The sequence below is a fragment of the Cyanistes caeruleus genome, chromosome 4 (genome assembly GCF_971803275.1).
Source record: "Cyanistes caeruleus chromosome 4, bCyaCae1.hap1.1, whole genome shotgun sequence".
Taxonomy (NCBI): Eukaryota; Metazoa; Chordata; class Aves; order Passeriformes; family Paridae; genus Cyanistes; species Cyanistes caeruleus.
In genome coordinates, this window is record NC_141704.1 from 33,528,490 (window position 1) to 33,555,874 (window position 27,385).

A 27,385-nucleotide genomic window follows, 5' to 3' on the forward strand; every position below is an offset into this window, starting at 1 on the left:
TCACTGCTCTGAGAAGCGGCTGTTTGCTTTCTGATAAAATTCTGTGTCATTTAAGATGAAAAATCATGTATTTTGGGGATGATGCACACTTTGTAAGAAAGAAACCTTGTGCTATTATCATTAACTTAGGAGGGACACACAGTAATTGTTGCATCACATACAAATAATGTCAAATAACAAAATGACAGATAACTAAAAAGTTAGCAGGCAGATGCAGACAGCATGTGTATCTCCCTGTAGCAGCCTGCACAGCTTGGTGCTCCTCAGAGCCTCCCAAGAGCTCGTCAGAGGATCCTTCTCCTGTTGTGTTTGCAGCCAACACGTACCCCAGACACTTGCTTTTTTTCCCCTTCAGATACATGTATTTGTTATAACACCTTGGGAAGGAAAAGGGTGCTGCCTTTGCGAAGTTAGATAACTGGCCCAGTTCTTTGCTGCCGGATTGGCTGGGAGAGGCCCTGTAAAACCACGCTGGCCAGGCGCCCGGCCCAGCCCAGCCCTGCAAGGCTGCAAGCTATTTCCACAATTGGCCACTTCAGAGTGGGAGAGGGGGAGGTGAAGACAGCCGGGCAAGCTGCATCTCCGCCAGGCTGCTTCCCTTCCTCCTTGTTTTTTCTCAGCCAGAGTAGTTTGGCAAACACGCTCCGGGTGCCTCCGAGGCCGTCTCACAACGCCCAGGAGAGTGGGGTGTAACGTTGGTGGCCAGACACCTGGCCCTCCATTAGCCCTGCTGGCACAGTCCCAGGACAGGACATGTCAAGCTGCAGCACCCCTGGGGGCCCCACTGCCCTGGACTTTCCGGAAGTCCTGAAGTCCCTACTGGAGTATTCCTTGCCCTGGACCAACAAGATGACAGGTAGGATTGAGGAAATATGTACTGGGGGTTCTGTTTTGATTTCTCCTTCCCCTCCTTCAGTTGCAAGGTGAGAAAGGGGCAGATCTTGTTTGCTGCAAGCCCTTCAAGGGTGTGTTTCCCCAAAGTGTCCAAGTCAGACAGGGAGTTCTGGCACTGTGCACGTTGTGCAGCTAGGAGGAAAAACAGCAGCACTAGATTGATTATAAAATCAGTCAAGAGTGCTGAGCTCCTGATCCTTTTAATCTCTGTGCTCAGCTACTTCTTGGAAACGCTCAAAGATTCGTGCACGCAAAAGGCTTGGGCACAAATCTTCATGCTCACATAAAAGCAGCTTCCAGGATTGCCATTCATTGTTGTTCTATGGTTAATAACCACTAAGCCTCCAGACATCACCTATTCCCAGACTCAGACTGTCCAGAGAGCCCAGCCTGCATGGGGCAGGCTGACTGTGCAAACTTTGTTTGATGCTGCAATTGTTTTTCAGTGAAAAGCTGGGGTAGAGAACACAGCAAGTGCTGCATTTTCTTTGCAAGAGCACTTCTGTACTCCTAGGCTTTCTCACTCTTTGCGCAGGATCCTAGAAAACAGATGGAAAGGACTCAGGAGGTTATTTAGTTTGGGCTTTTGCTGGGCTGAACACTTTGCTCATGCTGCACTGATGGCTTTGCTAATGCTGGATCTGCTCCAAGCACCCATCACGAAACTTGAGTACTGTCTGGTTTTGGATAGGATGCTACACACCCTTGACAAGCTGCTTTTTGGTTGTTGCGTTTTAAAGTTTGCTGCTGAGGGCTGGGGAGCTGTGTGGAAACACCTCAGCTCAACAAGCCTATGTCTGGGCATGAGTGAGTTGAGCTCACAGAAACAAACATGCACAGACCTCGTTCTTCTCTAGGGAGTTGCTACCAGGACATCTAGGCAGCTTTGAAGTGCTGAGGGGCAGCAGGAAAGCCAGACACACAGTGTGAAGAGGGACCCTGCTCTCACTCTAGGGTCAATGGGAGAAAAGGCTGCTGCTGTGGCAGTAAAGCGTTCATGCCAGGAAAGGCAGCTGCCTACGCCTGCTGTAATACAGTGAGCCCTATGGCTCATGCATAGCTCCCTGTGGGAAAGGGAAATAGGCAAGGGGAGCTGTCCCATCCCTAAGGGGTTCATTTTGTCACATTGCTCTGCTGCTGTCTCCTGTGAGCTGTCTCTCTTCTTTGATGAGACTGCCCACTAACAGGTGTGTTTAAATACCACACCATATGAAGTCCCACTGTTTGTGTGGACCAGGGTACGTTTTCCCAGCTAACAGTACCCAGGTAGAAAGTGGAACTCTCTGGGAGGAAGCAGCAGCAGCCAAGGGCAGCTCATGTGGTGCAGAGCCCTTGCTGTGGCTAAGCTGAGTTTGGCTCCTTTTCTTGGATCTCTGCTCTCCAACAGCCAAGTGGATTCAACTAATCCAAGGGAGGAGTGTTGGCAAAACCTATCTGTTTAGAGTAGGGGGAGAGATCAATGATTCAAAAAGAGAATAATTTAGTCTTAACTCAGTGTGACTTGTTTGGCAGCTGAGAGTGCTGTTTTGTAGCAGCTTTCTTCCTCAGTTCCAGGACCACCCTGCCTCTCTGCATCACTTCCCGTAGTCCTCAGAAATGTCTTTATTATGCTGCCTCCCTCTCCAGACCAGCATTCCCATCATGGCCCTCTTCCCACAGAGCTCAGTTCTCTCCTCCTGGGTCTCCATACTTGGACAGCACTCATCTGAATTTGCTAACTCTCAGGCCTCTCTCTGAAATTCTCTATTCTGCTATTCAAACCTCCCACTGGGGCTTGCTATACACATCTCCCCATCACACCCTGTGCCCAGCAGTGAGCTGCTTGTCGCTCATTTCCCTCCCTGCTGTACCCCAGAACGGGGCTGCTCTTCATCATCTGGCCCTGACAAGACACCCTGCAGTAGCAGCCAAGGCTGCTGCATTCCTCTCCTCACATCTCATTGTCCTCCACTTTTCCTTCTCAGCTGTAGAGTGAGAGCAAATATAAAAATCCCAGGCAGATCCCAACTTAACCAAGAAGGTACAGCTTGTGGTACAGTGCCTGCTTTATTCTGCCAATTGCCTGAGCACCTAATCCCCCAGGCAGTGAGAAAAATCTCTCAGGGCAGCCTCCTTCCTAGCTGGCAGGGCAGGGCTAATGCTGGAGCAGGGTGATGTGAGACAACCCACAGGAATGTTCCTCAGGAACTCCCTCCCTCCTGCCTTTGGGAAGAGCTGCTAACACTGTATAGTCTAGATCCTCTCCAAGAAAAGTCACAACTTATGGGGGTAAAAAAACAAACCTTAGAACAGTAGGGCATAGGTGGAAATGTGCTGAAGGAAGGAAGAACATGGTCAGTCTAAAGGGAAAAGTCCTGGAGTAAAAGCTGCTGAATGGTTTTAATAACCTCCCTTTCTACAAACATTACCCAGCAAAGCAGCTGCCACTGAGCTCTGCAGGGGTGATGTGCTCAGACCCTGTTCCTTGAAGGAGTGTTGTACAGTACAGGGGCACAGCATCATCCTTGGGGACCACCAGTGTTGAAAACAATGGAACGAAGTGACCATGAGAGACATAACTGAATGGGAAGCCTGCAGCCTGCCCCATTTTGGCTGCATCCACTTGCCTAAAAGCTGCTCCTTTGTGATCTCACTTGGTTGTGTTCTCTATTTACCACCTATCAGTAGCTGTTTCCTAGACAAAAGCACCACTGCGGGCTTGCCGCCCCTTGCCAAGCTGTGTGTGCTGCCTCTGTTGTGTGTGGTCTGACATCTGTGTCTCATTACCCTCTGTGAAGTGGCATCTCCCTTTCACACATGTGCCTTTTTTTCCTGCCAGCTGAGCTTGGCAAGGCGGACGGAGTCTGTGGAGGGCACGTAGCAGCCCTGGAGCACACTGGGCAGCGGAGCATGACCTGCTCTGCCTGCTTCTTGCAACTGGATTTATCAGCCTTGATAAATGATGCATTAACCTGCGCCGTTCCAGCCTATATTAACAGGGTGTCCTTTTCCAAGCTTCCCGTTGGGCAGCATGTGGACAGGAGTTGCATTGGGAGTCCCACCCGTTCCCGGTGAAGGAAGGAGCAGATTGGGCCTCTCAACCCACACAAGAGAAGTAGCTGCTGGGTAGGCCAGTTCCACATCTGCCCAGGTTGGGTGGAGATGTCCCCTGGTCCTCACTGCAGTAAGACAATGGAGGAAAACACCCACTCTGTGTCACTTTCCTGTGGGGTGGAGTGGGGAAGAGTTTAGACCTGATTTTTTTTGTCACAAAAACCATCAGGGCTTATTAGTAAGGGTCAAGTAAAATCGTGCCTTGCCAGTTAAATGAAATATCTGAGGTTTATGGCAGGGAGGTTCAACCAAGCAGATGGCCAAGTGCCTACCTGAGAGGAAGATGTCTTTTTTCTGCTGGCACGTATGGGAATGCCTGTGCTCTCATTCCCGCGGCTGTGTTGGATGCAGACGGGCCGATCCCAGTGGAGCACACCCTTGCCTTTCCCGCCTCGCAGCACTGTATAGGAGGTTCGCTGCAGCCCATCCTGCCGAGGCAAAAGCAGCCACTGCTGACAGGAGAAGCCTGTGGCTGTAGTATCTAACACTTCCGCCAATTTATTCGTTCCGTAGGAGAGGCTCCTCGGTATCCACCTGTGCTTTCGAGAACGAACTTGGCAATATTTGCTCCCTTCGTGTATTCAGAAGCTTAAATCCCAGCATGGCATCCCTGCTGCTAGAGTAAGGGGGCCGCTTGGAGAATCACAAGAATTTCTTGTGATCAAGACGGTTTGGAAAGGCGGCCTTCCCTCCCTTCCCCCAGCAGCCCGCCCATGCCAGCACTGCAGTGAAGTCCCTCTCCCTGCCCATGTTATGTAGGGCACGCCGCTGCGGGCATCGTGTGGGACGGAGAGAGATTAAATCCAGGGCACGCGCGAAAGGTGATTTCGGGATCCTAAACGAGGATACGCAAGGGCGGGCTGCGGCGCTGGCGCCGGGACGGGGCGGGGAGGGGGTTCGCAGGCGTTGCGCTGCCGGGACGGCCCTCACGGACCCCCGCTCGGCCGCGGCTCCCTCAGGCACTGCCGGGCCTCGGGAACAGGCAGGCGGGCGCGCGCCCTGCTCCTCCGCCGCCCGCCCACGCGCGCGCTGCCTCCCCCCGCCTCCTCCGCCCTCCTGACGGTGACGCAGTGCGCGCGCGGGAGGGGCGGGGCTCCGAATGCTAATGAGACCGGCTGAGGGCCCGCCCCTGCACGTGCCCTGGCGGGCGGGGGGCGCGTGCCCGCGCCGGCCGCGGGGAGGGCAGGGCGGGGAAGGCGGGGCCTGCCTGCGCGGGGCCACCCCCCTCGGAGGGCGCGGGCCAATCCCGGGGCGCGGAGAGGCCGGGCTGGGGCGGGGCCCCGAAGCTCATGAATACTGAAGCACGCGCCGGGCGTCAGCCGGCCGCGCCTGCGCCGTTCGCCCCGCGCTTCGCCGCCGCTGCTGCCGTCGCCGGGTCCCGGGGAGCCGCCGCCGCCGCCGCCGCAGCCCCGCGCCGCCGGTGACCGCTGACAGCCCGCCCGCCCGCGGGGAGTATGCCCGGCCGCGCCGCGCACCAGGAGGCGGCGGCGGCGGCGGGAGGACCAGAGCCCACTGCAGCCGGGGGGAGCGCGGGGACCGCCGCGCAGCAGGAGCGGCGGGGCCTGGCGGGCGCGTTCCCGCTGGTGCTGAAGAAGCTGATGGAGAACCCGCCGCGGGAGGCGCGCCTGGGTGAGCGTGGGGGAGCGCGCGGTGCCCCCCAGTTATCTACCCCCACCGCCCCCTTCCCGCCCCGTGGCTCGGAGGGCGGGACCCGCCGGGTCACGGCGGGACTGGCCGCGGGGGGAGAGGCCGCACGCCCCGGCCCCCTCCCTCCGCCCCGTCCCTCCCTCCCTCCCTCCGCCTCCCTGGCCGGCCGAGCCAAGAGCCGGCAGCACGGGATCGCTCCCCGCCTCCCAGGGATCGTTCTCCGGAGCGTGTAGGTGCCTGCGCTGGGCAAAACCGAACGCTGCGGGAACGAGAGGTGGGCAGGAGCCGAGACGTGACACGCTGGTTTTAGTCCCTCGGTTTTCTGGAGCCTCCCCCGCCTGTAGACGCGTAGCTGGGAGCAGCCGTGAGGTTTCGAGTCTTGCTTGACCTTAATTGCTGGGAAGTTGCCCGATGACACGAGTAAACAGAAGATCCCCTCAGATTAGGTTCGGTGATAATCCATATGGGTATGAGTGACTGCCTGCACATGCAGTCCTGCATGGGCTGGACCTGCCTCTGCCACTGGTGATGCGGACAGCAGCTGTGTAAATAACAGTGCTAGTGCTTATTAGTCTTTGGTGCTGATGGCACGCTTCTTTTATTCTTTTTTCTTGTTTTGTTTTTTTTTTTCCTTCTCATCCGGCAGTATTTATGCCTTTCTGAGTATCAGTTTCATTTCGAGGAAGTCTCAGGATTATCTGCACTGCTGTAATGCCCAGTGTACTGGTGCATAATAAAAGAAGCCCTTACACTTACAAATTTTGAGATTAAAAATAATTTTTTGGAACAGTAAACAACATCCAGGGTAAACTACAGCACAAGCAAGATTGTTGCCAGTGAGGATCCTACCTACCTTGCATTGTCAAATATTGCACAATACCCTGTAAATCCATTTTGTGATTCTGAACACTTTTTCTCCTTTCTGCTAAAAAAAAAAAAAAAAGAAATAAAAAAGTCAGCTTGTGATAATGGTTTTAGTTATGTTGCCATGGTGCAGGATGCTGCAGCACACAGAATCCTGAATCTACAAAATCATGGGATTTCTTACGATATTTCTGCACCCAGTCCTTTTTAAAGACATTAGTGCCAGCAGGAGCAATTTCAGCTCATGTATGGTTGCTGATAGGGATTTGGTGACTTTGCCTTGGGGCTGATTTTTGTGTTCAGAATCATGTGATGTGGCCTATGGAGATGTAAAATTCTGAAATGAATATGATTGTGAGGTAGTGCATTTTCCGAAAATTAGAAATATTTGCCACTAGATTGATTACTAGATGACCCCATTCTAGCTCATGAAGGTGTTCAGCTAGAGCCTCTAAAGCTTGCTAATGAGTCCATTTCATCTTGATTATCCCTCTCCATTCATGGTGTGATAAAGTTCAAGTTGTTCTTGTTCTTAAAATTTCTCCATAGATTTCCTTAGTTCACCTTGTTCTATTCCACTTGACACTTTGTGGAACTTGTTGCTTTCTGTTTATTTTGGTCTCTGATACTTTTCTTGTTTGCATATTCAAGACAAAAGAAAGAATGCCTTCATTGTCAGCAGGTAGTTAATCTTAATTCACAAAAGGCTTGTCAGTAGACTTGTGACTCGACTGAATTCTGAGGATCCTTGATTATTTTCTCTTTTTTTAACAGAGATACACTCAAAATGTTAAAAAATATTCATTTGCTTAATCCAGTGGTGCAATTTCAGCAAACTTCCTGAGAAAAGACCCTGTGCTTTTGTCTGGAATGCCTATTGAAAAAACCATAATTTTCTGCCTTACTCTAAGAAATTATATCAGCTAGCTGCAATGTCTGTCCATTTATAGTCTCTGCAAGCTACCTGTGGGTTTTCCAACTGCTGTGGGTAATTTGACTACCCAGTCAAAGCAAGCAGCTTTCTAATCCTCCTGAGCAACAGAGGAGAGGGGTCAGCCAGTTCCAGCAGAATGCCAACCCCTTGAATGCCCTGCCATGTACCAGGTACAGCTCACCAGCCTTGATGGGAGTTGTTGTTGTGTATGTTGTAAAGATTAAATAAATAACAATAATGATATTTTTATTTAAAAAAAAAAGGAAAAGTCCAGTGGGCTAAGGGAAGGCAATTAATATTCTGGAGCAGGAGCATAGGTCTCTTCCATTAGTAAGGAGCTGCTGCATACTCTCCAAAGGATGCTTAATCACCAGTTGCATGCTGCTGTGGCAGGAGAAATGCCTCAGCAAACATCACAGTAATGGGCATTAGAGACAAGGAATCCTACAGCAGCCTTCTTCCATCCTCACAAATGGGGCTAAAGATCTATGGAGCAATCAGCCTATATATACATACATACACATATACACATATATACATATGTACATACATATATATACACACACATATATATATGTAGGTATGTATGTATATATGTGTGTGTATATATATATATGTAGTGGTTTGAATACAATTTGACAATATTTTTTTTTGTGAACAAGAGGAAGTTTGTCAAATAAGTATTTGTCCTGTTTGTGGCTGGGATAAGTCTTGACAGTGTGGTGGCCAAAATCTTTTGGTTGGTTTTTGGGTTTTGAGGAAAAACCACGACAGGGTATAAAGCTTTTTTCAGGCTGCTGCTTTTGCTTAAAACATCAGTATTTCCAACAGTTCAGTAACTGGGATGGTCCACTTAAGTCACTGAGCCTAAACCAGTGTCCTCACTGTTAACAGCAGATGTAGAGCCCAGTTAATAGGTCACAGTAGCAGAATGAGGGGGCTAAATCGGACATGAGCCATCATCTGCAGAAGTACAGTCCAGATTTATCAGGGTGACCTTGAATCGCTGCAAATGGAGCCTCTTAGGATACTGCAGCTCTACTGTCAGGTAATACCTGTTTACACTATAAATATCTTAAGAGAATTAATCTTTTGGGTCCCTGTGCTGAGGTAGGCAGAAACTTCCCTCTCAAGATGCAAGAAGTTAATTAGTGTTTCATTAGATATTGTGCACCCAAGCAGGATGTTGTGTGGCAGAAATAAAGATTAAATGAATTGAAAGAAAGCCCGTGGGAAAACATCAATGCAAAAATGATCACACAAAAGTTTTACCATGTTATGTATCACCTTTGGAATAGCTGGACTCCCAATATGTGTATTAACTTCTGCTATTTTGTTTCAGATACTGTTAGAGGTGAGGGAGGAAAGAAAGCATAGCTGGGGGCCCAGTGCTTGCTAAATTGTCAACTTGTAGCAAATGGACACAAAATTTCAGATGCTTTTCTCACGTGGAGAAAGGATCTAATCTGGTGTGAACCAGGGACAATCACAACGGGAAATTGGAGGAACCACCGTTTTTCCAGGTTACTGCAGGACAGCAGGATGATCATGCACATCCAGAAGGCATTAAAAAATCTGAGAAGAGCTACATGTGCCAGTAGTGTAGTCTTTTTAGCATCTACCTTCTGAAAAATATTTTAGGCTTTATATTCAGTCTAACAGTCACCTAATGTTGTTTTTTTTCCTACTCTCTTGAAGGTGTTGTATTAGATGTTGCAAAACAAAAGCACTGCTGGTTTGTATTAAAACTGGCATTACTTATAATGGTGTACTGTTGTTTTCAAGATTTTTTTTAGAATTTTTTTTTCTTTTTAGCTGGTATTTTGACTTGACATTTCACAAGTTTTTTATTATGTTAATTAAAATTAGTTATTTAAAAATAATTATTGTTGTTTGGATTTGTTTTGGTGCTGTTTTTACTAGGATATCCTTCACAACATCCAGTGCAAATCTGGGTTGGTTGTGCTGGGCGCTATGAAATGTTGGGGAATACACAATCTCTATTCACAGGTGAAATGTTGGTTCCAGTTTGGTGGAGTGTGATCCACTAGTAAGGGAAATCCTTATTTAGATAGTAGATGCTGTTTCTTTACTGGCTTCAACTAGGAGCTGTTTAGAGACATTCTGGTTATTTGTGTCATTACTGTTGACCTGCCTGTTTGCTTTGCCCAAGCAAAAGGTAGGGAAGTTGCAAAACTCCCTGCGAAAAGGAGTTTATAGCAGGAATAGGGGCTGGAAGGTGGCAGTTCAGGGGCAGCAGTGTGAAGTGGCAAGGAGAAGGTCAAAAGCTGCAAGATGATGTTACCAAAGCTTAGGTCCAGGAGCCACTGGTCTGAATCTAATGTGCCCTTTAGGTACTTGCTCTTGGTTCCAAGCTGGTGGTTGGTGAATACTTTCTCAGCTGCTTGATTTAAAATCAGTATCTTCTTTTGTATAAGAAATTCAGAATACGGTAGATAATTTACTTTGTATGGCAGCACTGTTCTTTAAGCCATAAAAAGCTCTTTCAGTCTCAGTTCCACACCAGCTAAGGCAACAGCGGAAGGAATGCCACTTTTATCAGAATAGGTTTTATATAAATAGGCTTTTCTGGTTTAGAGCCGAGTTTCACCCCCACTTCCACCCCCGATAAAGAAAAATGCTCCTTTAGCATATTGTAGCCGGTCTAGAAAAGCCTAATGCCAAAGATTGGTGCATTTTATTGGGCCGATCTCTGATAATATTGGAGATCCAGACTGGTCCAGTGTATGTCCTTGGAGTCCCTGTTCTGTTGAACTGAGTATTTGTTGGCTTCCATGGTAATGCCTAATTTGCAGGTGATGAGGGTACAACTGGTGACTGTCCCTTTCTTTTGACAGCAGTGCTGGCTCAGTGCTGGCAGTACTAGCACTGCTTCTGGAATGCCTCCTTCACTGCTGATAGAACTGCATGGCTGCATGGAGAACTGGATCAGGAAAATGACTTGGATTTTTAAATTTTCTTTCTGCCAGCTTATTTTTATCTCTTAAATTATGTAATTATTCCATAACTTGAGTTTTCTGCTTGGATTCTGTCCCAGACAATTGTTAAGATTCAGTAGCTATGGGGAACATAGAAACAGCCATTTTTCTGTAATATGTGCAGTGTAGCACAGTAAATGGAGAAAAATTCATCAGTCTCTTGTGACTTGGGGGTGGGATGTGGGAGTGTGCCTTATTAGACATCTCCCCAAAGAGTGAAAATTGTATGTAGGTACTCTGAGCTATCTTTAGTGAGCAGCACTTGGAGCTATTGCTTTCTGTGGACATGCTGAGTCATTTCAGAGAGAAATGCTTCTAAAATGCTGAACAATAAGCATCCAGGTCTCTGGTGTCCTATGGACCTTTTGACTGATTTTCAAATGTAATCTGAAAACCCATATTCCTCTCCCATTTCTATTTAAATTATTGTTCTGCGCCTTCTTTCTTTGTGCATAAAATAAGCTACTCTGCTTCCTCAGAATTTTCTTAATGGTTTCCCATGTAATTCTGCTTAGGGACACTGAATTTTGTTATTTTCTGAGATGGGTATGTAAAAACCAGGTTGTTTTGCAGTGACTGGTTAATAAGCTCCATGCAGTACTTCATTACACCTTGGTAAGCTATTACAGCAAAGATGCTGGTCTGCAAGGCTGCACAGCTGTCTGTGGTCCAGCCATCACAGGGCGTTAGAGCATTCCATATGTAAATGTTGCTTTTCAACATGTGGTTTTTCCAGATCATGTCATGAGGCAGAACCATGAGCTCACTAAATTTCCTTTCATGGGGATTTTGTTGGACTCTTAAACCCTGAGTTTCTCCTGTGTTTCAGCTTGCACAGTGACCTACTTGTATCTTTCAGATAAAGAGAAGGAGAAAATAAAGCTTGAAGAAGATGAGGCAGCAGCTGCCAGCACTATGGCAGTCTCGGCTTCCCTCATGCCACCCATCTGGGACAAAACTATTCCTTATGATGGCGAGTCTTTCCACCTGGAGTACATGGATCTGGATGAGTTCCTGCTGGAGAATGGAATTCCTTCCAGCCCTACTCACCTGGATTTGAACCAGAATCCTCTCTTGCCTGTGGCTGAGCTGGAAGGGAAGGAATCTGCTGGTGCTTCCACTGGTTCTCCTGCATCATCCTCTTCCACTGCAGTTTACCAGCAATCTGAAGCAGCCTCCAGCACAGGTAGATGGAATAATGTGGGGTTCTGAGGGACTTCTGTTGTTTGCATATTAAAAGGTCCCTCTTCAGGTCAAATAGGAGACATGCTAACCTTGTCAGTGTTAGCTTTGGCAGGTTAAACAGTACAAACATTCTCAATGTAGAGCCTTAGTTCATATGTCAGTTCATGAAGATGCTGCCTCACCTTTTCTTCCCCTTTTCTCATCCTGTGAAGAATAAGTGTCTATCAATGTGCAGTCTGTTTTGGTTTTGAAATTATAAGAGTTGAAACAGCAACATAAAGTATTTGCTTTCTTGGTATTGCTAATGTAGTGAGAAGCTGGACATGTTGAGAAAATACTTTCTCAGGTTATTTTACAACAGATTTGATAGCTTGTCACAAGTCACTTTCACTACCTTGGTCTGCTTGGGTGAATTTATGTGAACTTAATGTACCTCAAATAATAATGTTAAATAGAAAAACAATGAAGCATTCCTTTTTGTGGTAGCCTGGGAATGTGAAAACAGACACTTGGAAAAGGTGTTTTAATGATGCAGTTTGATGTTCTGTGGTACTTTGAAGTGGTAATGGAGGAACAAAAAAAACAAAACTGTGCTTAAATGGTACTAGGAAACTTCATTTGTAGTATGGAGATCTTCTCTGTTAAAGAATTCAGCTGCTCAGTTTGCCCTAGAATTGGGGTTTAAACATGATAGCCATCACAGTACTATTTTATGAGCAAGCTTTACATAAAGCATTTTGCTCTGGAGGTCTTTTGTGGATCTATGGGAAAGATAATGTGGAACTCCTTCCATAAATTCTAAGGTGTAGCTTTTTTCTAGGTGGTATATGCAAAATTTATTTATTGATCACTTCTGCATATTGCAGTGACATGCAGTTTTGCAACTCATGTATATGAAGTTTTGTAAACAATAGATTCATAGGATAAAGTTCATGTGAACACTACCAGTGTCAGATTCTCTGTTGGGGCGTTTGTTTCTATGTGGCAAAGAAGAATACTGTTGCATTTGTAACAAATACTCCTTTATTTAGTCAGTTGTTTGCAAGTCTACTTGAATGACCTTTGAAGGTCCCAGGGACTGGGGTCTTTGGGCAGTCTTGTTTCTGTAAGTATTTGTATGGTACAAAACTCAGCCTGATACAAATTTTTCCCTTCTTACTGCTGTTGAAGGTGCTTTTTATGTGTGCAAAGCATGTAATTTTTGCCAAGGAAGTATTAACTCCTATCTTGCATTTGTCTACTCATGTCTGTTAATCTGGCATATGTTCCTAGAGTTCTATTACAGACTGGACTGTGAACTCTTTCTCTGTACCAGCAGCAGTACAGCACTCTCCACACCTCAGGGAAGCACCAACTAATACTATGAAATATTTCTCACAATAGGGCAATAAAGTTGGCTTCTTTGTTGATTCTCTTCATCCTGCTGAATATATTGTAATTTCTCCTGTTGTTGCCAGAGTCCCCACCACAAAATGAGAGAAATACACCCAGCCCCATTGATCCTGACTGCGTAGAAGTTGAGGTGAATTTTAACCCAGACCCTGCTGATTTAGTGCTGTCCAGTGTGCCTGGTGGTGAGCTCTTCAATCCTCGCAAACACAAGTTTACTGAAGAGGACCTGAAACCACAACCTATGATTAAAAAGGCCAAGAAGGTTTTTGTCCCAGATGAGCAAAAGGTAACAGATTTATTGCTGCAAACTTCTAGGCCTTGATAAAAGTTTCTGACTCTTTGTCCAGACACTTTGACATACAGAGTTAATGCAGTTTACCTACATGATTGGGCAGAAGCACTGCCAAGAATAGAACTGGCAAGCCAACTGCTGTGCTTGCTGTTCTGCAGGTTTTGGTATCATGAGCTAATTACTGGCAAGGAGCAACTTATCATGCTATACACAGAAATTAGAAGAACTATCAAGTCAAATCCTCATCACCTGCACTTTTGAAGGCCATTGTCTGTATTTGCCCAGTATTTTGTCTAATCTGGATTTAAGCAACCCAGACAACAGAACAGGTGGTTTTATGTAAAAATTCACCCCTGAATTGAAACTAAGTAAAGGAAGCAGTTCCGTTGGATAGCTTCTTAATACTCAAGTCTCTAAATCTCCTTAGTTCTAGCAATGCACTTGGTTTATCCTAAAAGAGGACTTGTGTAAAGATGAAATCTTACAGTACTGCATGGTCTCCATTTTGATGTCAGAGCCCGGCAACCCTAAGGAGGAGATTCCTCAATATAGCAGTCAGTGTGAATATCATTATACAATAAAGAGGTGTCCCTGAAACAGCTGTCAGTTTGGCATCTTTTTTTTACTGCAGGATGAAAAATACTGGACAAGGCGAAAGAAGAACAACGTGGCAGCGAAGCGTTCCCGTGATGCTCGGCGATTAAAGGAGAATCAGATCACAATTCGGGCAGCCTTTCTTGAGAAAGAAAACACAGCCCTGAGGACGGAGGTGGCAGAGCTGCGCAAGGAAGTGGGACGATGCAAGAACATTGTTTCTAAATACGAGACCAGATACGGACCCTTGTAAGCACACCCTTTTCCTTGTTAGGGCTCTTTGTTTTAGCCTCTTAGACTTCTCTGCCATCTGTAGAGACTCCCAGAAATAAAGTTCATGGAGGCTTTGCCATTTTGCATCTACACTAGAAAAAAAACAACAAAATACAAACAAACTCTGCTTCTGTTGGCACAACTTGTTCAGGCCCTTTCCTGATCATTCTGTTGTCCACAATTTTAGTGTCCATATTTACAAGCTTGTTTTCAACACTGATAGAACATTTTCTGATGTCATACAATTGAACAGATTCACCTGTCTGGAGGAATAAATGTGGATCCCTCCAGATTGGATAGAGCTTTTGCTATCTGTTCTAGCCTTCATTTTTAAGTGGAGAAAGGGCCTAGGAGATTCTCCTCTCTCTCTTTTTCTTTTTTTTTTTTTAATTTTCAAACTCTTGCTCTTCTCTCCATTCCACCTTCCCCTCCCAGTAAAAGTTTAAAACATAATTTTAGGATATAAGTAGATGTTGCTGGGCAGCATCATGAAATTGTTTCCTCTCCCATTTAGAGGCACTAGAAAGTATCTGTTGTATAGAACTCTGTTCCTGTTGAAGAGGAATAGGGAACCTTTAGGACAGGAAGACAGGAAAATATCCAATCTCTTGTAAAAACAGAAGTATTGCAATGTTAATCTATGAATCTTATGCAGAATGGAGTCAGTGCAATTTGGATTACAATACTGTCTAAATATCTTGATAGGTTCTAATCCCAGAAAACTTGCAGAAACCAAGGAGAGAGAACAGTAGTGAATCACTCGCTTTACATATGTGGACAAAATAATTTGATGTGGGTTCTAGACTATATTTCTAACACCACCCCTCCTTTTTTTCCTTAGAGGATCTTCCCTCTTAAACTGCTGATAAAGCAGCATGTTGCACTTAACTGAGAAGTAAGGGAGATTTAGAAAAAGAGGTCTGACTCATTAGGCTGAACCTTGATTCCCAGCTGTTAAAAAATGGCCAGCACCTTATGCTTTGAAAGAAGGGGCTTTTTTAAAGACATAAACAAGCCACTGTTGTTTTACTGCACCTTACCTGTTGTGCAAGAGATTGAGAAAGAGTTCTGGTCCTTTGCCTCATGAACACACTATGGGATAAGCTACACCCACTATAAACACAAACAGTTTACCTCACTGTCTCCTGTGTAGCAGTATATCTGGTCTCTCCATGCTTGCTGGTTCTATCTCCAGCATGTTTTCTGATAGAAAATTAGCACACAAGACTTGCCCTCTTGGAAGTAATCCATTCTCAGCACCAAGCACTGCTTCAACAATATATGGTGTTAAAAGAAAAAATATGCTGTGTGTAATGTTGAGACCTTCTACACGACCTACAACGGCAAGAACTAGAAGCTTTACCAGAAGTATATGTCTAGAAGTCCTCTTAAGATAGTGGCTGTTTGTGTCAGAACTCTTAGGCTATACGTCCTGGGATAATATTTATATTAAGGAGTAAATGTGGGATGGTGATGTTGAGGGTAGTTGCAGTTCCTCTGTTGAAATCTGAAAATATATTTAAAAAGCCTTAGGGTTTATTTTCTATGCTAAAGACTAGCTTATCTTTTAAACATAATGTGGAAATTATGAATTTAGAGCAATTTTGTGTTGACTTCTTAAGGAAGTGGAGAAGCAGGCTAATCCACAACAGTTAATGTATGCTTTGAACTATCCCCCCACCCCGTTATGCTCTTAATTTGACTAGAGTGTCTCTTGATGCGGTGTTGGTCTAATTTCTTTCAAACATACTAAAAATTGTCACCCTTTCAGCAGGGGTTTTTTCTTTCACAGGGTGGTTTGTGGTGGTGATGGTGGGAAGTATGTTACAAATAAATTGTCACACTTAACACTTTGCTTTGTTTAAAGTGACTTATCTGATTCCGAGTGATGCAACTTTAAAGACTTTTAAAAACAAAGAAACTAAAAAGCACACATGAATCGCCAGTCTTCAGAGTGAGCAGTGAAATCTATGAGGTGTCCCAACACAAACAACTGATGATGACCCTGCCTGCCTCCTTGCCTGCAAGTACCCCATCTGACTACCCAGGGCTGGGCATGATGAAAAGTGCAAAGTCTCCTTAATTCTGTATATGGCTTTCTTATCTGTCTTTCTCACTGTAACTATGAACTACAATAAGCTTACCTACTGGGGTTTTGTCAAGACACTCAAAGTTCATGTCTCAAAGTCTGTTGACAGCCTGTGTGAATAGTTTTGGCACTCGAGTGGAAGAAGAGGGAGTTTTAAATGAAAATGTCTGTATATATAAAGAACTGCTATATTTTAAGACTCTTTTCCCTGCAGTATAATGAATTTTATTTAATACTGCGGCTCACTTCTGGTGCAGTGTAGCGTATTGTGGAGTACTGTGAGTGCAGAACTAAAGACACCAGGAAGACAGCAGCCTGTAATGTGTGAGACTTCAGTGCAGAAGATTACAACAGATGTACTGAAATAATACAGAAAGCACCACAGTGTGCCATACAGAGAGTAATAAACCTCTATCAAATGACCCACGTAACAGTAAACCACGTCCGTCGCTTTCCTGCTCCACAGCTACACTGCTGTAACCTGCCTTTTCCTTTATTTCGTTTATAAGGCTCACTTTCTTTTATGGTATCTTGCTGAAACAGGTTCTATTCTCCTGCTAACGATTTAGCAATCATGGAAAAGGTGCTATTCTGAGTTGCTGATCTCCAAGTCTTTTGGCAATCTGAAACTACCAAATGAGTATTAGCTCCAGGAAAACAATGGCTATTAGCTGCCATATTACAATTTTCTGTCTTTTGACTGCAGGACAACTGTGGTGCTGAAGGTGAAACAGCCAATGATATCCCACAGTTACAATGGGCAGCTTAAGTGTAAGGACCCTTGTGCCGGTGTGGGAGGGTAATGAAAGCTTGGACAGATTTTGGAGATGTTTCTTGTGTTTAGAAGATGTAGGAAGTAGGTGGAAGTTCTGTTGTAAGAATTTCATCAGCATAACAAAGATCTGCTCTTATATTAAGAAAGCTTGAAAGCTAAATCTGTGTGGAAAGAATAAGAGTACTTACTTTCTAGGAAAGGAGTACAGGGCCGTGCTTGTAGCCAAAATGGAGCTTGTAAGACAGGAGTGTGTTCATGCCTGGAGATTGATGAATAGCATACAACTCAAGAAAAATAATCTTGAAAGCTTTCTGAAGCACAAGTGCCAAAATTATGAGGCATGACTAGTTACCAGCATAGCTCAGTGCTATCATACTGAACAATTATTTTGACTTTGTTTATTCAAGAAATTCCACCCCTAATTTCAGAGCAGAAACGGAAAGAGAAAAATGAGAGAAGCAGCAGATGATATTGTAAGATTAATTAAAAAAAAAATAAATTCAAAAGCCAAGATAACCAGTGTTTGCCAGCATAACCTTTGTACAGAGCTTATATGTTAAATGTAGTTTTTGACCTATCATTTTTAATGGATGATGTACTGAAGTCAAGAAAGTTTTTAACTTTTTGCTGGTTACCAAAGTATACCTATGACTGTATTATTTGGGATTATAAAGATCTGAGATAACTTTGGGATATTTTTATTAAATAGATGAATATCTTAGTTCCATGTTGCTGAAATGGCAGCATATATCTCTGCCTGTAATCAGTATTGCTGATTTGGACTGATATTTTCGGTATGTACTGATTTTTGCTTTATTTTGGTGATAAAGGCCCAAACCATGGATTAAAAAAAACCAAAAAAACAGCAACAAAAAAAAAAAAGCAACAAAATAAGCAACCATGACAGCTTGTAAATGTAGCAACTTTTTTTCATTTTCATCAAATTTATAATTTCTAAATTTTCAGTTAGCTCTGGCTGTTCTTAAATGTCATGCTTCCTGTTTAAATCAAAGCCAAAAGCTAAATAATTGGGCAAGGAGTTGCTTTATTTGGATCCTACTATGCTTAGGAATATCTTTTAAATACTTACATATTGTGTACAGGATTTGGTTTTGCAGTATGTCATGACAACAGCAAAATATTCAGTCAGTGAGATTAGCATGTGCAATTTTGTTATTTTATTTCTGTTATCTTAAAAGCTTACACAATGGAAACTAACAGTGAATGTTCATTAGATCTTTCTTTCAGAGAAGACTGTTAGCAAACATTTGTGCTTCCCTGTAGGACAATGCAGATTTGCACAATCTGTGATTTATATGTCTACGGGTTGCAAAACTGGAAAATCGCACTTCAGGGTGAGTGCGGCTCAACTTTTGTAGCTGGAGAATTTGTTGTTGTTGTTAAGAAGCAGTATCTTTAAAGATAGATGACAAGGTAGTAACAATTTAAAGGAGTGCAGCTATTGCCAGCAAAAAACACTGTGCAATGCTGAATTCCTTTCTCAGTTTTTGCAGTCTCAGGAAGTTAAGTTTATTGCTCCAGAACTCTCTGCTCCTCTCGGAATGATTCGCTATATCATTTTGTTTCTTTGACAAGGATGACAATCCTATCTGTGAGTGATAACTTAGGTATGTTTTCTTAGTGATCCTAAGAAGACCAATATTATTTTAGCTCAATTTGAATACTAAAAGATGCTGAATTGACACTGTTAGGGTTTGAAGTTCTCTAGCCTTGGAACATACTCTGTAGAGGCCATAAGTGTGCCTAATGCCAACCTACCCCATTCCAGCCACAAAGGGACCATCTCCAAGGGGAGAGAATAAAGGGCATGTGCACCTTTCAGCATCACTGCAGGGATTGCCAGGAAAGAGAGCAGTTTATGACAGCACTGTACTTTCATTAGGAAGTGGATTGACACCACTTGGCCATTTCATACTAACTTTAAAAGTATATACAATGTGGATGAGATTTGTGGACAATGAGCGTTGTTTTACTCTACAGAAGACAGCAGCTATGAATAAATGATGTGCAATATTTAATACAGTATTGCTTTCATATACGATGACCCAATCTACATGTAGTGGGTTTGTGTCTAAAAATTCCAAAAAGCTTAATCTTTCACCTGTTGCCAAGATCTGCTCCCACTGAAGCTAGTAACAAAGATCTCATTAACTCCCACAGGAAAAAGTCTTTACTCTTATGTGGTCATTATAAAGTTTTAGCAACTGCTGGAGTCATGGGTGTCTTTGCTTTACTCTGAAGCATTCTGTGCTGGGATCAGGTGGATAAATCTGAGATTGCAGGTGTAGTGTTGGTAAACTGATCCTGATGGTTTTGATATTCAGATAATCTGAATTCTGCTTGCTTTTTTTTTTTTTTTTGGTCCTGCATGGACAGAGTGAAAAAGTAGTGTACTTGTGTTGGAGAAGAAATGTTTTTGGGTTGTTTGGTTTTTTGCTAAGCAGCTTTTTGTAGTAACATTTTATGTCTTTTCTGATAATTCTCCATTTCCTTGCTGTGCTGTTTGAAAGCCCAAGGTTGTTCTAACTAGAAATCACTTTCAGCATTATTTGCAGGCCTGCTACTAATTGTACCAAACCCATTTCAAGTTGGGAGGTGCAGTGGAAGGCCAGCAGCTTTGGGAATACTGTAATAAAACCACTTACATGGAAAAAAAAATAATTTGTAGATATTAAAAATAATGGACCTGCACAGAGGAGAATACTGCTGCTTCAGTATTGTAGGCCACCTGAGCATAGAAGGGCTTTGTTCCTTGTGATCAGGTACTTTCATTTTTAGTGAGAGAGAAGGTATCTTGGACCTTTGTAAAATCCAGATAGGCTTTTGTTCACCTTTCTAGTTTTAGCTGCTAAGCACAAGATGAGAAATGTAAATTTATCTTAGTGCAGAAATCTCATATTTTTGGCAACATACACCTAAATCCATAAAGATCAAAATCATTTGTTAGTGCTAGCGTTTTGCCTTTGCAGCACTACTGACTGGCGTTCTAGATCTTCAGATAATTACTCTGGTGTGTATATCTGCCACTGTAACATGGTGAAGATAGCTAAACTCACAGTTGAAGACTGAGAGAAAGGTAGAAAGAATAGGCTTAACTAAATATCTGTAGAGATGCTAACATAATGTTAATTGAGAAATCACAGTGATTTAACTCATGATGCTGCAAATTGTCATACAGATATAATTTGTTAGTTTGATAGTCTGCTATCCGTCATGAGTCACTTTTGGAACGCAAACTTCTTGAAGTTCAGACACCTACAGGGAAAAAGGAATCCTTTGAGGAAGATAAATATATAGACAGACATAGATACTTGGCAAGGAGAGCAAAGAATAAAAGAGGAAGAGGAGAGTAATGCAAGAATCTGACTTGAATGAGATTGCTTAAACTGACACCTCGCTGTTTACAATTTTAGGCCAATTTGAATCCCCTCAGTTTAGCATCATACTGAAGATAAGTACTTGTTTATGTCTTGGGAATCTGCTTGTCTCCACAGTCCAGAAGGAAGTGAAAGGAGTATACAGATATGGAGGAGAGTTACTGCAGAAAGGCATGAAAAAATAGCTGTTGTTTCAACTAAGTGTGCTGTTGTGCTGGGGCTTGACCTGCCAATGTAAACTGGTCAGTGCTGTCTCACAAGGAAACTACTATCTGAGGCCCCAATCTTTTAAGGTCTCAATTCTGCTGTCATTTCTGCATGGGAAGAGCCCTATATCTATAGACAACCATGTGGACTTCACAGGATCTGTTCTTGAATGTGAAGCTCTGCCCAGGCAGTCAGCTGCAGAATTGTGTCCTTAACACACTATCCAGTTGTAGTTATAGGGCTGTTGATATTAAGTGTAATTTGGGTGCCTGTTATATAGCTAAAACCCTTGTTACTTCATTTTCCTAACTAAGGCATGAGCAGAAGCCCTTTGCTGTACAACATCTGTAAAAAACTTAAAAATGTACTTCACATACGTCTAGTAAATTAAGGCATGTGATTTTGGTCTGTGGGTCTCAACAAACCTTGCTCGTGTACCTGCCTGAATGTTTTCCTAGATGTGCAGCTACGTTTCAGTGAGAAGGGATGGTGGGATTTGTTTTCCCGAGGGGGAACAATAGCAGCTCTCACCTGTCACACTGGGGTGACCGCTCGCTACTGGCCAGGATCAGGGATGGATGCATCCTCCGCACTTTTATGTGAAGTTGTCTGAAATATGGTGATTAACATGATTATTGGAATACTGTATTTTGTATAACTTAGAACATGTAAATACACTTTTAAAACTAATCTGTTCTATGAAGTAATAAATAAGTGCTTCCATTGTAATATCTGAATATTGTTAATGCTTCATGTAGCTTGATTTGGGATTATTTCTTTCCTAGAGAACTACAGAAATCAAAACAAAGATTGATGTTGTGGAATTCTAGTCTAGTTGTGATGCTTTCTATCAACAAAAAATGTTTTAAAAATAATAATGAGCTACTTAAGCAGAGAAACTAAGATTTTGAGGGAACTGATTTTCTTCCAGTCTTTCTTTAACAGTAGTCACTGATTACATTCATCATTTGTACTCTTCCCATCCTGTTAGCTGGACAGTTGATTTGTTTGTGAGTAGCATTATTAAATTATTTGTAAACTTTAGTGACTGAGGAAAACCAAAGCTGGGTGGTTTTTTTTGGGTGTGGTTTTTTTAACTATTCTCTCTTTTGGCTCAAACAGATCTGTCTCCACCCTTCAGCCAGACTGCAGCAAGTTGCAGTGCAACAGTGAGTGACTGTTACTGAAGCTCATTTGTGACCTAGATAGTCTACATCTTTATTAGTTCCATTATGTACATAGATGACACGGGTTTCCTGTTGTGGTGTGGAGAGAGAAAGAGAGAGAAAGTGATTAATGACTTTTGGTTTTGCTGAGTACATGTTCACTGGATGCTGCACAGCTGGACCTTTCATCAGCTTTCATGACCTTTTCCTATCTTGTGTTAAAAAAAATAGAAAACAGTGGAGTAAGAATCATGAGCAGTCTGCTAGGAAGTCTGAATGCTTGGGTTTTGAGGAGGAGGTGAGATTAATCCATCAGCCTTCATGTAAAGAGATTAGCCTGTAATGACACTTTCTCCAGCCATAATGTAACTTTGTCTTTAATGCTGTACTGGAGCAGTCTCCTCTCTGGTAACAGCTATGTCTGCAGTGTTCCATAAACGACAAAGCCACAGCTTTCGTAGTGGGCAGAGAAAACAGCTTGTCTTTATTTTCATCTATTTTTTTTCCTCCTCTCTCAGTGTCTCTAGGCTGTAAAATAGCTATGAAACAGCTAAGCAAATGTGCAAGTTATTCTGAAAACTCTGTTCTTGTAAAGCTTTTTCAGACACATACAGTTTTTAACTAAATAATTTGAGGGAACTCCTATCTGCTATATTTGGCCTGAAATTCTGTTGCCTCTTGGATAAAAGCATTTTTTTGTCTTCAGATGTGACACTGATCTGTCCCATTCATTCAGTGGGATGGATAATAAATCTGCACAGTATTTATATAAGATATAAATCTGATCTTAGTTTTACTGTGTGTTAAGTTGTTTAATCTCTTGGATGTCTACTCCTTGAGGTTGTCTATATAATTCCTGTATATGTAGCTGCTTTTTGAAGCAGTCCATCAAGTGCATTTGAGATCATCCTGACTGAAAAATTCCACAGAAGTGAAAGAGATAATAAAGCTTGTAAAGCGGCTGGGTAAAACTGTATTGCCATAAATGGTTTTAATTTCTATATGAATCTTCTGTCCCAAACTGCTTATTTTGTACATAAACCTAAACACTCCTGGCAGCTGATGGGTGAAAATAAAGGTGCTTAAACAGCAATCTAATGAGGAAAGGGCATTTCACTATTACAGAGTTGGTATTATTTTATATTTCCATTTATTACACTTTTTTAAATGTATAAACCACAGATTTGAATTCTCAAAGTCTTCGGCTTGGATTTTGTGAGTAGTTTAAATCCTCTCACCTCTCTGCTCGTAACTGGTTTTTAAGAAAAAGAAAAGCTTTTGTTTAAAATGTAAAATTTTGACTGTATTAAATTCTGTTAGTACCCTTCCTTTTTAAGAAATAAAATGTATATTCCACTATGCTGAGACCCAGTAATTTTCTTCTTGAGACAGCATACTGTGTGGTGTACAGCTCCACTGCCAGCATTACACCTGCAATTTGCAGTGAAGTTGGTAGACACTAAAGCAGCTGATCACCTTTTGGGAGTGGGTTCTTGCTGTGCATTTCCCATGTGTTAAGTGTAACTGCTGGTAACAGGTATACAGTTCCCCACTTTAATTTTCTGGATTAACAGATTTCAAAAGCATTCTTGCTTTTTTGGTTTTGTGTTTGTCCTGCAGTGACTCTTGGTTGAACTCTCTCAGGCAGGGGGAGAAATCTGAGAACAAGTCAGCCACAGACACTTGGACCGTGCTTTGTCTGTTATGTTGGGGCTGAGAACATCCACAAAGTAATGAGAACTTTACTTTCTTTCATGGGAAGAAGTAATGTTCTGAATAAGTAAGCTTTGTCCCTGAGGACAGCTTTCTCTGTACCTTGCCATTCTTTTTTTTGTTTTTTGTTTTTTTTTTAACTTGATTTGTTGAGGGTTTTGGTTGGTTCATTGTTTTTTTCATTGGTGGTTGGGTTTTTTCATTTTTATTTTCCAAAAGCTAGTAATTGAAGATCAATCTGGTAAGAAATGTATGTCTTCTATATGTTTCTGCATCTCACACATTCTTTCAAGGTAGACAAGATCACTGGTGCTTCAGTATAATCTCTAGATGAACTGCAGTAAGGATCTTTGTTGGATCTTTGCTTTTGTAAAAGGTATCTTGTATGATTTGTGATGGAGGGTGGTAGCAGGGAAGAAACTAAGGGTCAGTGAGTTGTTCATCTCTAGCAGTCTATCAGAACCATGGCAGGTTTAGTGACCCAGGCAATTGGTTTATGAAAGCAAAAAAACCTTCCTCTTTAGAGGGAGGGGCCTGACCTCTATCACATACCACAGGCCAAGGTCTTGACATTGCCAAGCCAAGGATTTGCCCTAGAAACTAAGTGGATGCAAAGCTGTGCTGGATGTATCCTTCTGGCGTTACATGGCTTTAACAGAGTGGAGGATATTTGGCATTTTTTTCCTGTTGGAAATGTCCTGTTGGAACATCAGCTGGCAGCAACACCAATGTTTGTTACACTGCCTTCTTTCCAGGGAGCTTGAATGTTCTCTTGGGTGGGTGGGGAGTGAGTTCATACATGTACTAACTCTGCACATTGTATTACTAGTTCCCTTTGGGTAATGTTGCAGCTATTAGTGATCTGAAAAATGGCAACTGCTTACTCAGCCTCCTTCCTGTTGTGTGTTGGGAAGATCCGCTGATCTTGGTAGTTTGGATACACTGGTACTCATTTTTGCTCCTGCTGGCTACACCGGATCCACAGAAGAGCAGAAAGGATCTGTCTCTAGTGGGTCTGTAGCACTCTGCAGCAGGAATGGAATACTGTGGTTGAGAAATGTGAAAGAGCTTCATCCACCAAGAGCCTTGGGGTTTTTGCTTGCTCTTGGCTGTGGTTGGCTGGACATGACCATTGAGAAAGTGTGTCTTAGGCTTCTGAGGAAATAGCAAATTGACAGAAGGAGAGTAAAGCCAGAAGCTGATGGTATAGCTTTGACAGACTTGTGCTTAGGTAGGTGGGGTGTCCCTGAGAAATGATTGCAAAAGAGTAATATGAGACTAGCCTTCCTCCCATAAGGGAAAGAGAGGAGGTGAAAGAGGCTGGCTTGGGATGTGGAGTGGAAAGCTGCTAGCAGTATTCCAGATGTTGCAAGAGGTGACTGTACCTTATCCCTCTGCCTGATCAGTTTTGATGATCAAAACTGGCTCTTGTATGCTTTATTCCCGAAATATGCTTCCAGCTTGCAAGAGCAGGCTCAGCACCCGCCCCACCCCCGGCTGAAGGCTGGAGCAGCAAGGCTTTGAGGCAGAGCCATGTGCGTGCTCCACGGTGGCGGTGAGGCCGCAGCAGGGCCCCCCCACCCCAGGCTTTGTGCCCGCGGTGCTGCTCAAACCCACCTGTGCTGAGAAGGGTGCGGGTGGCTCCCGAGCAGCTGCTGCTTCAGCCTTCCTTGTCTGCTGATGCAGTCATTTTATCCCGCTGATTGCTTATTTGTTCCTAAAGTTTTATAGGGTGTAAAATACATAATCTGAAGAGAAAGTAAGCTCATCTTCTCCTAAATTCGCATACTGCCTCAGTCCATCGAGCCAAGTTTGCTCCGGTGTCCTGCTCCTCCTGCACGCCTGCTTGCAGCCCGGGATGATCTGCCGTTCCACATCGTTATCCTGAAGGAAAGGCTGGCTTCATCAAGTCCTAAGACGGCAGTCGTACTGCAGGGCCCATGCCGTGGTGTGACCCGGTGTGGGGGCGCGGGCCCGGAACGCCCGCCGTCCCCTCACGGCCCCCGCGGCGCTGCAAATGGCGGCCGGGCCGCCCCCTCCCTCCCGCGCCTCCCGCCGCGAGGTGGCGCTGCCGCCGCGCGCACCGCCCCGCCCGGCCCCGCCCGCCTCAGGGCCCGGCCGGAGCTCGGCGCGGTGAGGAGCGGCCTCAGCGCCTGCCGGGCTCCCACAGCCGTCCGCGGGACGCACCGAGGCTCCCGCATCAGGACAGGTGTGTCCTGTAGCCCCAGCACCAAGGGGGACACGCGGCAGGCAGGATAGAAGGTCGCAAAGGCTGAGGGTCTTGTGACAGTGCGGGCTCCGTGCCACGCTGAAACATGGAGCTGAGACTTCGGACTCTTTGGGGTCTGCCCGAGTCAAGGCACTTGGGGAGCAGCCAGGGAATGTCCTGACTGCCTAAAGGCATCCTGTCCCTTCCCGTGGTCAAGGTCCACAGAAACCTAAGGATGTGAACAGCAGCAGGAGTGAGTGGCAGAGAGCAAAAGTGTCTCTAGTGTTCCCCCAAGCTCCTGCAACAGGGAAAATGCAGCCAAGGAGTCCAGAAAGGCATTGCTTGCCATAGTGAACAACACCTCGAGCTCCCCAGGTTGCCACAGCACACCAAGCCCGAGGGAAATGCCTCCCTAGCCCTAGAGCTAGCTTTGTCCTGAGCCTGTGAGTGAGGCAAACCAGCACACCCAAAGCGTGACTGAGAGCAGCAGGAGTGACCCTATTCTCCTCCCTGCCTCACCCCAGCCCTGTGACTACTGTGGCCAGAGAGGTTACAGAAATGAAGGAAATTAATTTCCTTCCAGAAGGAAAAGAGGTGACCTCTTTCTTGCCTCTTTAAAGATCTGGGAGGACCCTGAAGCACGACATTAATGATATGTAACCAACCTACAGAGGATGCAACACACTGTGGTTTCAGCTCTGTACCAATCCCTCTGGGGACCAGTTTGGGGACATGATTGCAAGCTTCATTTCAGACCTGTGTATGGCTCATTCTGGGCTCCCTCCTCTCCTGCCATGCAGTGACTACCAGCCTGCTGAGTCTCTTACCAAATTAGGCTTCTTCTGCCCACCTTCCAGCCTGACAGGCTGTCACAGAAGTTTATACCATGGCTGGCTAGGAACTTCTTTCTAATTTTAAGTCTAAATGTATTTATGATCCAGATGAGCTTCTAAGAGAACAAATTAGAATTTTGCTCTAGCATATCTTTTTGATGCATGGATGCTGTCCCTTCTCAAACGCTCCTATTTTAGATTAAACAAGCTCCACACTCCACAAAATGGCCACTCACAAGCCTGCTCTGTACCTGCTACAGGTCAGCTCCATCTTGCCTGAGGAGGGCTGCCTAGAGCAGCATCTGCAATGCCAGGTGAAGAGGTACCTCACATTTTTCGATCCCTCCACACAGTTCTTTGATGGGCAAATCCTTGAACCAAGTGTCTTTATTCAGAGCCAAATTGACAGCACATGGGCAGTGTCCACCCCCTGCATGCCTTCTTCCAATGCTCCAGCTTGAGGGGTGCCTTGTTTGCAGCATTCTGGTGCAAAACACTGCTGGTTTTGACAATTCTCCTTGTGACTGCCAGAGCCCTTCTCAGACAGCTCCCCACCCACCTTGCCTCTCCCCTACTGGTCCCTGTGCCAACAGCACTCAGTGGGAGATGGGACAATCATGCAGGCCCCTACCTCAGACCATCTGTCTCTTGCCCTCACTCTGAGGGACAGGGCGGTGCTGAGGTATCATGTTTACACGGTAGAAGGTAGGTTTTTCTCCCTCTAGATCCCTTCTGCTCTTTTCCAAGGAATTGTGATAACCCTGTGGCTCAAGGAGGAGGGAATGACCTTTCTAAAGTTACAGAGAGGCTGGGGGAAAGAAAGGAACA

The 27,385-nt window shown here is 44.4% G+C and overlaps 1 protein-coding gene and 2 long non-coding RNA genes across 9 annotated transcripts in view; 1 reads left to right on the top strand and 2 right to left on the bottom strand.

Moving 5' to 3' along the window:
* Positions 1-5,028, bottom strand: part of LOC111934566 (uncharacterized) — a 28,033-nt gene extending 23,005 nt beyond the window's left edge. For all 3 annotated transcript variants that reach the window (XR_002867263.2, XR_015285854.1, XR_015285853.1), the window contains exon 1: positions 4,260-5,028. This is a non-coding gene — a long non-coding RNA (uncharacterized LOC111934566). The remainder of the gene's footprint in view (positions 1-4,259) is intronic.
* TEF (TEF transcription factor, PAR bZIP family member) lies at positions 445-23,161 on the top strand. Of its 5 annotated transcripts, none has more exons than XM_086885720.1 (6): positions 5,292-5,362; positions 5,469-5,616; positions 11,291-11,617; positions 13,074-13,294; positions 13,932-14,143; positions 16,035-19,710. In XM_086885720.1, the coding sequence occupies exons 2-6, from the start codon at positions 5,586-5,588 to the stop codon at positions 16,054-16,056; spliced, it is 813 nt and encodes a 270-aa protein (XP_086741846.1). In that variant the 5' UTR covers positions 5,292-5,362; positions 5,469-5,585; the 3' UTR covers positions 16,057-19,710. The 5 variants fall into 5 exon arrangements, with proteins under 5 accessions (XP_023790485.1, XP_023790492.1, XP_086741846.1 ...); XM_086885721.1 differs by having other exon boundaries at positions 5,315-5,357; XM_023934717.2 differs by lacking the exons at positions 5,292-5,362; positions 5,469-5,616 and adding an exon at positions 445-856 and having other exon boundaries at positions 16,035-23,161.
* LOC111934572 (uncharacterized) lies at positions 19,521-25,579 on the bottom strand. Its single transcript, XR_015285855.1, has 2 exons — positions 25,133-25,579; positions 19,521-21,245 (listed from the first exon to the last, which is right to left on the bottom strand). It is a non-coding gene; the product is annotated as an uncharacterized LOC111934572 (long non-coding RNA).
* Between the last annotated feature and the right edge of the window lie 1,806 nt (positions 25,580-27,385).